The 16,826-nt window shown below is 34.2% G+C and overlaps 1 protein-coding gene across 1 annotated transcript; it reads left to right on the forward strand.

The window, feature by feature from the left end:
• The first annotated feature begins 12,533 nt into the window (after window positions 1-12,533).
• Window positions 12,534-13,387, forward strand: LOC21390091 (protein SRC2 homolog). Its single transcript, XM_010106624.2, has 2 exons — window positions 12,534-13,060; window positions 13,384-13,387. Exons 1-2 carry the CDS (start codon window positions 12,534-12,536, stop codon window positions 13,385-13,387), a joined length of 531 nt encoding a protein of 176 aa, XP_010104926.2.
• The last annotated feature ends 3,439 nt before the right edge of the window (window positions 13,388-16,826 follow it).

Here is a 16,826-nt window from a genome sequence, read left to right on the forward strand (position 1 = left end):
GTACCTCGGGGTTTCCTAGACCTCTCAGTACCCAGTCCTCAGGAGCTTGGAGTCCGGCGGCCCCCAAACGGCTGCCAGAGGATTGGGAAGGTCGAGGCCTAGGAGGGCCCCGGTGATTCTCACTATCTCCGGCTCCCTCTTGGATATGTGGGTGGTCACCGGGGTTCGGGTTTCCGGCCACGGCAGATCCCTGCGGCCTTGGGGTGTCTTCTAATGGTGGCATGGAGTTCCTTCCATCTAAGCGTTCAACCACGGTGATCAACCCACGTACCAACTCAGTGAGAGTGCTCAGTTGGGCCTGCATCTGCGCAGGATCCTGCCGTGGCGCGCCCAGGGGCGGGGCTTCATTTCCAATCGGGCGTAAATCTCCTTCCATCCCGTCCGTCTATCTAGGAGGCGTGTTTGCTAACTATGTTGTTGGGGGTCGAACGCTTTCGTTCCCCAGTGGAGTCGCCAATTGTTGACGGTCAAATTTCGCCAACAAAAACCGGCCGGATTACCTCTTGGTTTCCCTTTGGATTATCGGCCTGTGTGTAGTGAACGTATGAGGATTTGTTGAATATGTGTGTTTGTGTGTTAACTAAATCATGCATAGACAACCAACACAAGGAATTTTATAGTGGTTCACTCTATAAAATGAGAGCTACATCCACTGTGATTTTGTATTTCTTTTGAGAAGATAATAATTTACAACAATTGCTCTCATTAAATCTCTTTTCTCTTTGTTGGAATCTCTGAACCCCTTCCTTACTGCGGGTCTTCCTCCTTTTATACTGGGCTTCCTTCGCTTAGGGGGTTTCCTTCATAGGTGGAAGCACTCAAGTGCTCTTCCTTGGTAGGCCTAGACGTAGCCCACTAATCAGCACTGTTCACTCAGCCAATTAGTCTCTTATTACGGCTCTGTGCTTCTCCGTAATACTTTCCTGTCCCCTGTGGGGCGGTTTGAGAGCTTGCAATTAATGCCTGCAGACGCCTTCCACTTTTTCACGCAACCCGTCACGTCCTCTAAAGAACGTTCCCCTCGTCGTCAGCGCTGCTTAACCCAATCGCCCTCTTTGGCGGTCCTTTCTGCGGTCGAGGGATCTTCATGCCTTAATCTCGACAGCGCGATCTGTTGACGCCATAAGGGATCGTCGCCCTAATTTGCACTTCGTGCTTTGGGCTTTCCAGCGGAATATTAGGGAGCCGTAGACGTCGAGGGTTGTTGCTTGGCGAAGAGTAGTCAAGAGCACGTGTCGCATTATCGTTCGTCCATGTGTCCATCACATTTTCCCACACAATAATTAATAAACTCAATATATGACCATAAATTCTAATAAGTTTGATTCCTATTTGTTTCAAACTGAGTCGTCATCAAATTATTATTATTATATTTATTTGCTGGAAGATGATTAATATATTTTTTAATTTAGCAAAAAGCGCCCGCGTATTACTGTTCAAATTAATCTTAGTACTTCTAATACCCTTCCACAAACATTTCCAGAGTTCTGCTAAAACTCAGAAACTAAATTCTAGCTCAAACTCTTTGATCTCCTCCTTTTTATACCCTTATAAGTCATAAACTTCTCATAACTTTGCGTTAATTCCTAAATAATCATAATTACTACTTCCTGATCACTTTCTCCAAACTCTCACCATATCATCCTAGCGAATTACCGATCCTTGGAAATCACCATAACAGACTCCAAAGGACATTACACAGACATCGAAACGACGCTATATGCTGACATTTTCGTCGTGACACCCCCAGAAATACTCACGTCCGGAAAGGCCATTATCGCAAAGTGTCGTAACTCAGAGTACGAGTGGGAACCGGAGTCCAATCGCAAGTTTAGATTCATTATAGAGGAGTAAAAAAATCCACCATAACTCGGCGAGATTAGGGTTCTACCTCCGGAGTAGGCGGATGTTCATGATTCACGAGGCGTCGGGCATCTCAGTGTCCCTTTTAAGCTCCTCTGGGACAACGCCGCCGAAAACAACGGCTCTGGCTCTGGCCATTTTCGTGTTTTGGGGATCGGGAGGGATGCCTTCGCAGGCTTTTTGAGTTTCTGCTATACATTTATAGAATAGGATTTGATCATTATTAGCAGCGACGATGACGATGATGAAGACGAGGACAACGATCGACGATGAGAATGAGGACGAGGACGAGGATTCTGATGATTAGGGTATGCAGTTCAGCGACGATGATGACGACGAAGATGAGGACAACGACGATGAGGATGAGGACGAGGACGAAGATTCTGATGATTAGGGCATGCAGTTCATGAGTATATTTATCTTTAATCATTAATTGAATCATGCTCGTTACCGTTATCTTTGGTTTTGATAACTCTAGAAATTAGAGTTATCTTAGGCATTTTTAAGCTTAAAGTTGGCTAATACAAGGGTAAAGTTGTTTGTTTTTCTGTATTATATGTTTAATTTTTAATTCTTGTGATGTACTCTATTAAGATTTGTATATGTGCTATTTTTGAGGTGATTTTAAAGAAAATTGAATTAAAAAGGGTTGAGTTGTGTTTGGTGTGTTGGTGTGAAGGGCAAGAATTGTGAAGAAAATGTTGCGGCATTTTGCTGGAGCAAAATTTAGCAGCAGACAGCTTAGTGGATGACATTAGTGCATGACATTGCACAAGAAAAAAATAGAGTATACAAGGATGAGTGCTGTGCACATGTCATTTTCTGCCCAAACCAATCACCAAGTGACACATGCGTCATTTGTTGCCCTAACAAAGAGTACACTCATTTATAGAGAAAAGCAGCCGCACCAAGGAAGAGAGGGGAGAGCACTCTGACGAACAAACTCAAGCCAAGAGAAGGAGAGAAAAGAATGAGAAAAAAAAAAGAAAGAAAAAAAAAGAAAAAAAAAAGAGAAGCAAAGAGAGCTGCTGTTTGAAAGCTATCCGAAGAAGGAAAAAGAGGAATCAAGAGATTCAAGCTCCAAATTAGCTGAAATTTCTTTTATCTCTCTCTCTGTTGGCTTCAATTTCTTTTGTTTCTTTTGGATTTGCAATTTTGTTGAACAATGGAATTTACTGAGAAGTTGTTTTTTGTAAACTTGATTATGAGCTAAGTTGTTCTTAGTTAGGATTATTAATGGAACTAAGGTTGTAAGAAAGATAGTTTGCTTATGGAATGTTTAATGATTTTATTCTTGTTCATCCATCTGTGTTGATTGATTATTTATATTTTTGACTGGCCATCAATTATAGGATATTAATACTGGAAAGGTTAATTTTAGTTGGATCTATCATGGATGATGCAAGTTTAATATTCTTGTTTAAGTTTGTTGATTTGTGAATGGTATACGAATATATTGTTCATCTTGCATAACCCGTTGAAACCGGTACTGAAATTTACATTCTGGAGAACTAGATTCACATAAGAATATGTGGAAATGGTTTGTAGAATTTTTAGTCATAATTAATTCGGAAGAATTTTATGCAGGGAACTAAGTTTCAATTAATAGGGGTAATAATGCTATAGCATTTCCTGCCGCATTTACTATCAGACTTGCAACTGAAGGGAAATTAGCAATCCTAGTTTAATTAAATCACTTATTTACAATCCAATTCTTGTTATTTCTATCACCTTCTGCTTACATTCATATTGCACCCATTTCTTTGCATCATTTTAGTAAATTTTATTTAGTTTATTCTTTCACTTAATTTGGTGTTTGCATGATTTCTACACTATATTATTAGTGATTCAATCTTTGTAAAAATAATATTTGTATTGTAGTACACTTTATTATTTGTATTATTTGTATGATCCTTTCACTTGCGAAATTATGTAACAGTTTCTGTTATTATGTTGACTAATAGTAATAGTTTGGTTTCTCTTTATTGGTTTACTGAGTACGTTCTTTATAAAATAATAATAATCCTGTTTACATTAATTGATCCTGTAATTTATTAATTTTTATAATTTTAATCCGGTTTATTTTTATTTTTGCTAGAAATTCCGTTTATTTAGTTAATGATATATTGTGTGGTTTTGATTACGTATGATCTAGGAATGATAACATTCTCCACGGAAACGGAGACAGAGGACAATTATTAAGAATGAGAATAGGGATAAAATTTAGGTCTCGTTCATTTTACTGATTCGAATTTTCAGTTCTAAGTTCTTATAGTTAAAAATTTTTAAAAATATTACATCTAATTTTTTCTTTTATAATTAAAAATTTTTAAAAAAATATCACATTTTAACTCAAATTAAAAATTTAAATTCGTAAAGCGAACAATACCTTAATCTATGAATCTTGTCAGGAACAGGAACTACAAAAGGAAAAAGTATTCATTGTCTTTGTCTGGATATACCTATGTTATCTTTTTTTTTTTTATGTAAATATATACATAATAATTTTTCAAAATTACTTTTTACTAAAAAAGAGGTAACTACTTTTTTTTATAGCTCTACTCTTAAGATTTAGTTCGTTTATGTTTTGAATTTGATTTGTGTTATAAAACCTTTAATTTTGATTTAAATTTATAATAAATTTCTCTCTATTTTTATTTTAAGTTGCAATAATTTTTAAATGCATAGTTCTATTTGATGCGAAATGAGATGCATATGGGAATGATACCCTAAAAAAAAATCTCTAACCCGGACCCTGCCTGAGCAAAAATAGAAACATGAATGTAAATAGTTTAAAAAAAAACAGGAATAAAGATGAGAAATCATTCCCCGCCTACGTTGCCAATCCTATTGTGATCATTGTAAGAACACGAATAAATAGTTTGTACTTTGATCTTTCTTTGATTGGTTTACTCAGTACTTGATAAGCACAATAGAGAAGTCAGTTGTGTCACGATTGGACTTGTACATAATAACACTTTTGATTATGATTTATGCGGCCATTCCTTAATTTGTTAGATTTGTTCAATTTAATTTCATATATTTACTTAATCGAAATTAATTATAAATTTTATAGTACCAAATTATTTAGTATGTAAAATGATCACAAGAAAATTGGCACGAATAAAGCACACAAATAGGCATGTTTTGAAAAGGTATGGAATGAAAATTATTTATTTTATTTTGTTTTTATTTTATTTTATTTTTGTATTTATAAGTTAGGGAACAAAAGCTATGGGTTGATTAGAAAATATCCATATATATATATATATATATATATATACACTAGCATGAGTCACGTGCTTACTGTATAGTTGTGTTAAAAAAATATGTATTACAAGTTTTTTTCACAAAACACATAAAACCTTACTAGATTAGTTATTACAAAATTATTAGATTTTGTAAAAGTCTTATTATTTAGTGAGAAAGATGGACTTTCTTGGTTGAATGAAAGTTGAAGGAAATACAATACTAATGAAGAATAATTACAGGTAAATAATTATAAAGTAATAGTTACCAATGTAATAGCGGCTAGTTGTGTATTATTAAAGCAATACTTAATGAGTACAATTCATGTTTATAAATTTTTTTAAAAAGAAAAGTATATTTCATCATTGAAATAAACTGTGATAGTTCAAAACAAAACCTCATCATCTCGGAATTCAAAAGCAGAGGTGAGCTGGATTTATTCAGCCCTCTTTCCCCGTTCCATTAATTTTGCTGCTCATAATGTCACAAAATGGTGTCTGAGTTCTTTGAAAATTAGTTGTATTCCTCTATATTTACTACATGTTTCTGTTTTGTCGAATGTGCTTGAGTGAGTGCAGGATTAATTTATTGCATTGCCCAGCTCTTTCTTTGTTTTGATTCTTGTGTTTTTGTTTGAATGAAATCCACTTAGATGACAAAAGTAGGGGGAAAAAAAGATTGAGAATGGCAACTTACGTGGGCTTCTTTACGAGAATATAATAACACCAACAAAGAATCCATTGCAAATACCTAATGGGCCAATTACAAGAACAAGGGCTAAAAGGTTCAAAGAAACACTCCATGGTTTAATTCAAGAACTTTGGGCTGATTCTAAAAAGGTGGAGTCAAATATGAGTCCAAATGATGCACAAGCCTTAGTCCATGTTATCAAAGCTATTGAGAAGGCTGAATAGAAGACTTGGGCGTGAAGCAAGCTTCTTGGGCGTGTGGCATCTAGGCTGATTCCCTATTTCCAGCTTTCCAAATAAGGACTAGTTTCCTTGTTTCCTATTTTTAAGTTTCCTTTTCTTTAGTTAATTAGTTGTCAGTTTTATTATATTTCCTTATTTGGATATCACTTAGTTTCCTAATTGTAAAGGCGTTATTGCGGTAGTTTCCCTTTTCTTATTTTAGGCGTGTAAGGCAGTTCAATTGCCTAATTATTTTGTTTCCTTTTCCTTAAGGGTACTAAACGTGTAAGGGTTGTTCTCAGCCTATTTAAAGGTATTTTAACACCCAAGCAAGCAGACATTATTTTTATGGAGATTGAAATAATATTTTAGTGAGAGAGTTTTCCTCTTTAATTCCTTAAAAAAGTTTCCGAACTTATCAAGGATTCCTTGTGGCGTTCACAACCAGACTTATCAATCTTCAATTCTTGTTCTTGATTATTCCTGAGTGTGGCATCTATCTTAACATACATTTGGTTCATATCTTCCATAGATAACGGGTCAAGGTTTACCAAAAGAATCTGTTCTTTGAAGATCCTAGGTTTTTTTTTTTTAATTCCAATCTTGGTTCCGGGTTTCACCATCCTTGGTGAGGTTCATATCAGTTGGTATCAGAGCTTTGGGTTCTAAGACAGGTTTTATCTATCCTTCTGATTGGTTGTTCGATACTTTTGGCCGAATTATTTTGGGTTATTCCTTATTCTGATTTCGTGCAAGTTTGTTATTTCCAGCATATTACAAAGCAAAAAAAAAATAAAACTCAGAATTCGAGCTTGATTGCAAATAGTGAGTTCTTGACGTTGCTTATCAAATTAAAAAAAAAAAATTCTTGATTCCGTCCCTAGTGTGCTCTTTCTTGTTTAAATCATTAGTTCTTTCTTGATCTTTGTTCTTTCAGCCAATTGATTCCTTCTCTTTATTAATCAACTTAGCATGGTTTGTGTGGTTCCTTCTCTTGAATAGTTGCAGGAAATCTATATTAGTTTGTTTGAGTTCAATAGAGAATTAAAAGAGGAGAATAAGAGTGGAAAAAGGCTAGAATGTGTGAGTTCATAAGAGGGTAAAAGCCAAGTGTGTGAAACACGAGTGTGAGTGCTTGAGTGAAGCACGTGAGGGAGTGCCTTGGGAGGTTTTCTCTATTTTTTTTTTTTTTCAGGTTTACACCATGTCTCAAAGCCAAAAAGAAGCTGTAGCCGAGGAAACTCAACAACCGATCGACTTAAAACTTTTCTTTAAGTCGTTGGAGGAGAAGTTTGGGAGATTGGAGTTGAAGTTTGACGAGATCCATGATCAAATAGATAGGGTAGAGGCCGGAGCCTAGAAGGAAACACCACAAAACATTCCTAATGTTCAGCGTAGGAGGGGTGTTCCACCTAGGGTTGATTATGAGGAGTACGAGGAAGATGGCCTAGAAGATGAATATGGGGGTCCCTACATGAACCGGGGCAGGTTTGGGCGTGAGAATGAAGATAGAAGAGTTAGATATGGGAAGAGGCGTGATGATAACTTGGGAAGCATCAAGGTGAAAATTTCATCATTCCAAGGCGACAACGATCTTGAAGCCTATTTGGAGTGGGAGAAAAGGATGGAATTGGTGTTTGATTGTCATAATTATTATGAATTGAAGAAGGTAAAGTTGGCTACCATTGAATTTACTGATTATGCTATTGTGTGGTGCGATCAACAGGAGGAGAAACGGAGAGCATCTCATTAAGACTTGGGAAAAGATGAAAGCGCTTATGAGAAAATGTTTCATTCCGAGTCACTATCACAGGGATTTATTTTAGAAGTTGCAAAGTCTTTCTCAAGGTTCCAAAAGTGTTGATGATTATTTTAAAGAGATTGAAGTAGCTATGATCCGGGCTAATGTGGAGGAAGACCGAGAAGCAACTATGGCTAGGTTTTTACACGGCTTAAACAAAAATATTGTTGATGTGGTTGAGATGCATCATTATGTGGAGTTGTCGAATATGGTACACACGGCCATTAAAGTGGAGCAACAACACAAATGGAAGGGGGTTTCTCGGAGGGCGCAAAACTTGTTTTCATCAACATGGAGACCAAGTGGAAGCAAAAGAGAGGACTAGCCCCATCACAAGCCCAAGGCCGAGCCATCCAAGGACAACAAAATTCGCAACACTCAAATACAGGGAAAAGCCGAACCTACACCTTCTAGAAATATTAAATGCTTTAAGTGCCAAGGCAGGGGTCATATTGCTAGCCAATGTCCAAACAAGCAATTGATGATCATGAACACCAATGGAGAAATCGGGTCGGAAGATGAAGAGGAGGAAGATACCATGCCGCCTTTGGAGGGTGCATATGATGCGGAGTATCCGGTGGAAGGAGAACTTTTGGTTACAAGAAGAGCTCTTAGTGCACAAAGTAAAGAAGAAGAAGAGATACAATGCGAAACCTCTTTATACTTGATGCTAAGTTAAAAACAAAGTTTGCCGCATGATCATTGATGGCGGGAGTTGCACCAATGTGGTCAGCACTAAATTAGTGGAAAAATTGGCGTTGACAACGTTGAAACACCCTCAGGCATATAAGCTATAATGGTTGAATGATTGTGGAGAAATCAAGGTGACAAGGCAGGTGTTGTTGGCGTTTTCCATTGGGAAATATGAAGACGAGGTGTTGTGTTATGGACAAATTGAAGTAGTTAATAGGACTTTGCCTACTTTATTATGTGCTATAATTAAAAAGAATTTGAAAACATGGGAAGAATGTTTACCACATGTTGAATTTACTTATAATAGAAGTATACATTCTGCTACTAAATTTTCACCATTTGAAATTGTGTATGGTTTTAATCCATTGACTCCTTTGGATTTAACTCCTTTACCTTTGAGTGAACATGTTAATTTAGATGGTAAAAAGAAAGCTGAATTTGGTCAAGCAAATTCATGAGAAGACACAGCTAAACATAGAGAGGAGAACCGAACAATATGCTCACCAAGCAAATAAAGGACGCAAGAAAGTTGTGTTCGAGCCTGGTGATTGGGTTTGGTTGCATTTGAGGAAAAAAAGGTTCCCAATTCAACGGCGTTCCAAACTACTTCTAAGGGGAGATGGTCCATTTCAAGTGCTCGAGAAGATCAATGATAATGCCTATAAGCTAGATCTTCTAGGTGACTATAATGTAAGTGCAAGTTTTAAAGTTGTTAATTTATCTCCTTATGATGCAGATGAAAATTTGAGGACAAATCCTTTTCAAGGAGGAGGGAATGATGAGAATATAGCAGCACCAACAAAGGATCCATTGCAGATACCCAATGGGCCAATTACAAGAACAAGAGCTAAAAGGTTCAAAGAAGCACTCAATGATTTAATTCAAGAACTTTAGGCTGATTCTAAAAAGGTGGAGCCAAATATGAGTCCAAATGATGCACAAGCATTAGTCCATGTCATCAAAGCTATTGAGAAGGCTGAATAGAAGACTTGGGCGTGAAGCAAGCTTCTTGGGCGTGTGGCATGTAGGCTGATTTCCTAAGGAGCAGTTTCCTTGTTTCCTATTTTTAAGTTTCATTTTCTTTAGTTAATCAGTTGTCAGTTTTATTATATTTCCTTATTTGGATATCATTTAGTTTCCTAATTGTAAAGGCGTTATTGCCAAAAGGTAGTTTCCCTTTTCTTGTTTTAGGCGTGTAAGGCAGTTCAATTGCCTAATTATTTTGTTTCCTTTTATTTAGGGGTGCTGAATGTGTAGGGGATGTTCTCAGCCTATTTAAAGGTGTTTTAACACCCAAGCAAGCAGACATTATTTTTATGGAGATTGAAATAATATTTTAGTGAGAGAGTTTTCCTCTTTAATTCCTTAAAGAACTTTCCGAACTTATCAATGATTCCTTGTGGCATTCAAAACCATACTTATCACTCTTCAATTTTTGTTCTTGATTATTCTCGAGTGTGGCATCTATCTTAACATACATTTGGTTCTTATCTTCCATAGATAACGGGTCAAGGTTTACCAAAAGAATCTATTATTTGAAGATCCTAGATTTTTTTTTAATTCCAATTTTGATTTCGGGTTTCACCATCCTTAGTGAGGTTCATATCACTTCTTCTTCCATTGTTTGTTTGTTTGTTTCTTTTTTTTTTTTCTTGGTAATGGGAAGCTGTTGCGGGTACAATCTAAGAACAGGCTATGCTTTGTGATTATTGATATTTACATGGAATTATTGATATTTACATGGAATTGGAAGGGTCATGTGAAGAAACAATAAAGTGATTTTAGATTTTGAAAGTCATTAGTTTGAGGGTATATTAATAAAAATAAGTGTTAAATTAAAAGTGATGAGTTGACACATGAGGTGAATTGACATATCACTTGTCATATAGGTTAGTACTTAAAAATTAGTTTTTATGTTGGTGTCTCTAGCATTATTTAATTATCAATATTAATGACAAAGAAATTACAAAAGAATAATATTAGGGACAACAACGCAAAACTCAGTTTTTTGTACTCTTAATTTTTGAGTATCAATCTACATGGTATATGATGTATCATTGCCAACTCATCACTTTTAATTTAATTCTTACTTTGCTAATAAATCTCTAAACCAAACATGACTTTTTAAATTCACAACAAATTAATTTATTTTCTCTTCCAACATGACGTTTCAATTCCACTTAATGCTAGACATCACGAGATATCACATTTTGTTACTTTTTTGCACAGCTACTTTCCAGCACCGAGGAAAAAAAAAAGAGAAACAAACCAAAGAAACCCAGAAGTTACAATGAACGAAGCACATCAATGCAAAGTTAGCATTTTCACATTTTCCTTTTTTTTTTTTAGCTTTATGTCCTTTGTTGAATCCATATGCATTAAATCCTTAAAATACCCGTCTTCAGAACTTCTAATGGAGCTTCTCTTGCGTTGATGGCAATACCCATCTTCAGAATTTCTAATGGAGCTGTACTTTGTTCTTCTGTGGCTCTTGGATTCTTGGCACTTGGGAGAGCTGGTTTTGCAGTGAATCACATGGATATTGCTCCAAGATATGCAGGGATAGTGATGGGGGTTTCAAATACTGCTAGAATTATCGGATTTGATTTAAGTGGCAACCTACTGGAAGCTGCTAGAGCCGTCGATTCCGATCTTTCTAGTGTGGAAAGTTGGAAAGTGGTGTTTTTTTATACAGAAGTTTTTCTGCATTTTTAGTTCCGTTGTATTTGTTTGCAACAGGGGAGAGGATTTTTGACTGAGATACACAAGTTTTGAGATACAAAAGCTTGGCGTTTGAAATTGAAAGGTCACTTGCATAAATTATTGGAAATTTTTTTGAAGTAATCAGCATGAAATTAGTCGGTGGCTATTGAAAAGTCATGTTGATTTAGGGGCTCATTAGCAAAATAAGAAAAATTAATGTTTTTAATATTAATTTATATTTCACTTTTAATGTATCTTAATAAATTATATTCAGTATGTAACATAATAATGTTTAATTAAAATTATTAAAAATTAATTAATTACTATTTTTTTAAAAATTGAAAAAAAAATTTATTTCATTTTTTTGCGACGATTTTTTTATACTTGTCGTCGCAAAAAAGGAAGATTATTTGCGACGACATTTTGAAATTTGTCGTCGCAATAAATATTATATCACGAGAATTTCACAACGGCGTATTAGAGACGCTTGTCGTCGCAAAAAAAATATATCGTCGCAAATATATTTGCGACGACACTGTGGCGTGGCAAAAAAAGTTTTTGCGACTAATTTTTTGCGACGACATATCGTCGTCAAAACGATTATTTGTGACGACACTGGGGTTTTTGCGACGACAAAAAGCCGTCGCAAAAACCCCTTTTTCTTGTAGTGATATTGAACGTAAAAACTTATATAACATCAAATATTAGCTAAAAGGCGCCTAAGCAGATCCATGTTTAGACACTGCGAGTCAAAACTAATTAGATAAGATAAGATTCAAAAAATATATATAATATGCTAATAAATAGCATGGATAATTTTTTTTTCCTTTACTAGCGACCTACTTATGATAGAATATTAGAATTGAATAGTATATATTTATCTAAAAAATGAATAAAATATAAGTTATTAAAGTGCTTAAGAATTTTCCTCTACAAAAAAAAAAAATAATAAAAACAAAAATAAAATCTCCCGGGAATTTTTCGAAGAGATTCGACTCCTGATATTTTTCCAAGTAATCAAATCCTGATACACTTCCAATAAAAGTTTCATAATCCTACTAAAACTCCATAACGTCGTTCTTTGCCTATATAGATTCGACTCACTCATATATATATATATGTGTGTGTGTGTAAAACATATGTGAGATATATATGTAAAACATATATTATCTCACATCCTTATTCGTTAAACACAATTACCTCTCCTGATCCTTAGCCCAAAAGAACAACAAATAAAAAAACCCTAGACCTCCTGATCATTAATTATTTCACCTTCTTGATCAACCGTTCACCGTCCAATATTAATCCTCATCATGGACTACCGTGCCTTTGACATCAATCTCGCGTCCTTGGAAGGCCTAAAATCCCAAAAATTCTCGCTCTTCAAGATCAAATACTACGCCGTCGTCACGCTCGTCGCCACCTCGATCTCCCGCCAAAAGTCCCGGCTCGGGAAGAGCCACGAGGGCGGAAAGTGCCACATATGGAATCATCCGATGAGATTCTACGCCAACGAATCGAAACTCCAACAGAACTCCATTATGCTGATGGTTCAGATCCGGAGGAGACGTGCCTTTTGTATGGACAAGGACGTAGGAAAAGTCTGCGTCCCTCTTAAGCAGCTATACGACAAAAGCCTCTCCCAAAATGGTAACAATATTAATAACGTTGGTGCTTATAGGGTTGTCACGGCTTCAAGAAAGTACAAGGGCTCTCTGTGCTTCTCGTTCACGTTCAGTAATGAGTTTAGAAGGGCGGTTAGGAAGAACAGCGGAGAAGACGGCTCATCGACGCTACGACGGTCGGTGGCCCGTCGGCATTCGGTTTCCCCGTCGGCGCCGTACGTAGGAACCAACCCTGATGACGACTTTTTGTTTCTTACTATGTTTAGTTAATTTTCTGGAAATAATATATATATATATATATATATATATGTATATATATGTGTGTGTGTGTGTGCAGGTTTTCAAAGTACTGGATAGTAGTAGTTCAGAATTATGATCATGAGCAATAGGAATCATACTGATAATATTCAAACAAGGGATATATATATATATATATCATCTTCCTCTTTATATAATCTTGCGCCTGAGTTTTTCCTTCTTTTTTTCGAACTTAATACTCAAGTGATTGATATATAGAATTGTGCATATACTACTGCAGGTAATTCTAATTCTATAATTAGCTATTGATAGGGAAAAAAGCAAACGTTTTCGATTCATTAGGGGTTGTAACTTGTACATAAAGCAATTGTTAGTTCAAGTGTTCAACCATGGAAACGAACTCAGATAAAATAGATAGTAATCCAATGGATAAACACAGAATAAGATAATCTCAAATTTTGTGAATAAAAGGCAAAAGAGATTAAATATTTATCTAAAGAAAAATATTTAAGATTAAATTTATATCTCGCGCTGGATTAACAATGCGCTGGTTTATCTCAATAATAATAATAATAATAATAATAATAATAATCATCATCATCATCATCAAATAATAATAATAATCATCATAATATTAAGAAGAAGAATGACGACGACAACAACGCGTCTGATCATGCTTTTTTTTTTTTACATTTAAATAAAAAGTACTACTTAAAAGGGGACTATTGATTTTACATTTAATTTTTCTAACTTTTTTCTTTTTTTTTTCTGTAAGGAGTTTTAGGGTTCCTTGATTAATGTAAAATTTTAGATTAATTACAAAAAACTCCTTCTAAGCTATACCACTTATAACACATCTTAATATTTGAAATGTAAGATACGTTCTCCATGAACAATGAAATGTTTATAAAAAAATCCCCCTTTGTTAGATTATTTTAATGAAAATTGTCATTTAATTTGTTATTTTGAGGTATTTTGGTAGCTCTATGATTTAAAATTTAATCGGAATTTAAAACTTATTTAAATTTAAACTTTTAATTATAATACATCCATTATTAATTGAATGTAAGTTGAAAATTTTATGAATCTCTTTTTTGATAGAATAAAAATAATATATGAGGTTTTTTTAATATTTAAATTAGTTTAAATTCAAACTAAATTTTAAATCATAAAACTACCACAATATCCTAAAATAATAAATTAAATGTCAATTATCGTTAGTTAACATTTTGGTGACGTTTGTTCCAATAGTTATGTCTGGTTTAGAATCATTCTTGGTTCTACTATAGTGTTTTTCTCTTACAAAAAATTTAAATTATAAAAATCAAAATCATAAATCATGATTTTGAACTATGAACCAAACGTCACTTTCATTATTCAAGAAGAACCGATGTTATGTTTTAAAGATCATGAACAAAGTGTTATAAGAAGTATAATTCAAAAGTGATTTTTATAATTAATTCAAAAAATTTTAAAATCTGTGTTCGAAACGAAATACAATAATATATTGTCAAAGACAACATGGAAGATAGCACTCATCAAATTAAATTTTTGCTTGAAACCAGTATATCAAGTTTTTTATTCACGAGAAAAAGGGACAAGAAAGGAATAATCCTTGCAAGTTGTTTATCTACCGTACAATAAAAGCCTCAGCAGGCAAGTGTCATGAATTTTTTTTTTCTTTTATTACCCTTTTTCTTTTTCAGTTTTTACTTTCTCGCTTGTTTGTTATATATTATTTATCTCTTATGCAGTTGTCAATTAATTTTTTTCTTTTACGTTTATGCTCTTCACATTTCTACTTTTCACTTACTTGTTATTAACTCTTTTCTCTTATTTCAAGTTTAAGAAAAATCGGTTAATTTTTATTTCTATTTATCCCTTTCGTTTTTTATAATTTTTACTTACTTGTTATCTAATGTTTTCTCTTATTTAGACTCAGGCTCTAATCGCTTCCCTTCTATTGACTTCGTAGGATGGAGTACTTATTTCCTTGAGTTCATCCCTCTCTGTTGGGCGGATTCTTTGAATAAACCTCTTTCATTTTACCTCTTGTCTGAGTCTTTTTTTACCTTGGTTAGCTTCATATTCAGCCAGTGTGCCTCACATCGAGAGAGATATCATAGATAAGATAAAGAATAAAGAAGAGCTTATCTCTATTCTTTATCTTATCTATCTAGATTTATTCATTTTTTAAAAAACTGAAAGGAGTTAATAAGTTCGAATTTATATACATATGATTTCGATATATTATATACATATGATTTTGATATATTACTTTTAATGGGTTTGAAATTACTTTGGTTCTTTGTATTTAATAAATATTACATGACCAAATAGTTCAAAGAAGGGTGCACTGTAGGGAGGGTCCTTTTAAGTAGATGACCCGTCGGGCCGGCTACTAGAATCCTCTGCTTGAGAACTGGTTACTCTCGTCGCAATTATTACTAAAAGCAAGGGATATTCACTCAACAGAAAAGGCCTCTTTGACTTCTTAACTTTTTACCTGTATTACTTGTATTCCTTCTCTTACTAGCCTAATTTGAATATTTCTTTATAAAAATGACAAACATTTTCTACCTCCCACAAATGCGTTACGCTTAATACCACTTAATTAAAGACTCGTTGGTTCACAAGAGTTCAGAAAGCCTTTAACAAAGACCTTTACACAATAGGGCAAGCCCTAAATGAGTAAGGTCAAACTAAAGGCCTCAGATTCTCACGAAAGCCTTTGATAATCATAAGAATAACCAGATCGTTATTCAGCCTTTAGATGAAGAGACGTCTACCCATCCAACTTTTAATCTCTCTCCAATGGCAACTAATAAAGCTAAATAAGCACTCTTGACAGAACAATTGTATTGAGATTTCGAGTACTGATTTGATCGTTCATGATGAGTTTAAGAAAAAATGGTTTAATTTCTATTTCTATTTATACCATGCCCTTTGTCGTTTGTACTTTTTACTTACTTGTTATCTACTCTTTTCTCTTACTTACAATTTAAGAAAAAATGATTTATTTTTTTGTTTTCATTTATAATCTTCACTTTTTGTATTTTTTACTTACTTATTATTGTTGGGAATAGTATCCTAGAAGCATAAGATGTAATAGAATATTTATTATTTAATTAATAAAAGAGTTTATTCATCATTTTATGTGCATATATTTATGAATATTTTATGAATATCAAATGAAAATTATGTGATTATTTATGTAACCTTAAACATAGTATATAAGTGTTATATACGAGAGGATAGTGTTTAAGGATAATAATCAAAAAACATTGTTCATAATGAATTTAATTAAAGTTCAGAATCTTTAATTAAAACATTATTAATACATGTCATCCCATTTAGAATGGAACGGTGCTATCCGCACTGTTAATATGGTGAGATATTGAATGAGTGTATTTCGCATAATGAGATTGTGTGGAACAGGGACACAGACACAATATGAATTTCTAATAATTTCCGTTAAGTATAGAAATTCTAATTGAGTCTACCGATGGTCATATATAGAATGATCTTAATCCTGAGTTCTTAACAAACTCCTATTTATGGATTTGTGTCTTTTGATTTACTCGGTACGGATTCTGAGATCCTGAATCCTATTCCTTGTATTTTGGAGACATGATGAAGTAGGTAGCCGGGAATGTTATTACACAAGATGGAATCCATTCCTTCTTAAGAAATAAGTAGATAAATAATTCTCTTGAGGGTTGA

The sequence above is a fragment of the Morus notabilis genome, unplaced genomic scaffold, assembly GCF_000414095.1.
Source record: "Morus notabilis unplaced genomic scaffold, ASM41409v2 Scaffold2062, whole genome shotgun sequence".
Taxonomy (NCBI): domain Eukaryota; kingdom Viridiplantae; phylum Streptophyta; class Magnoliopsida; order Rosales; family Moraceae; genus Morus; species Morus notabilis.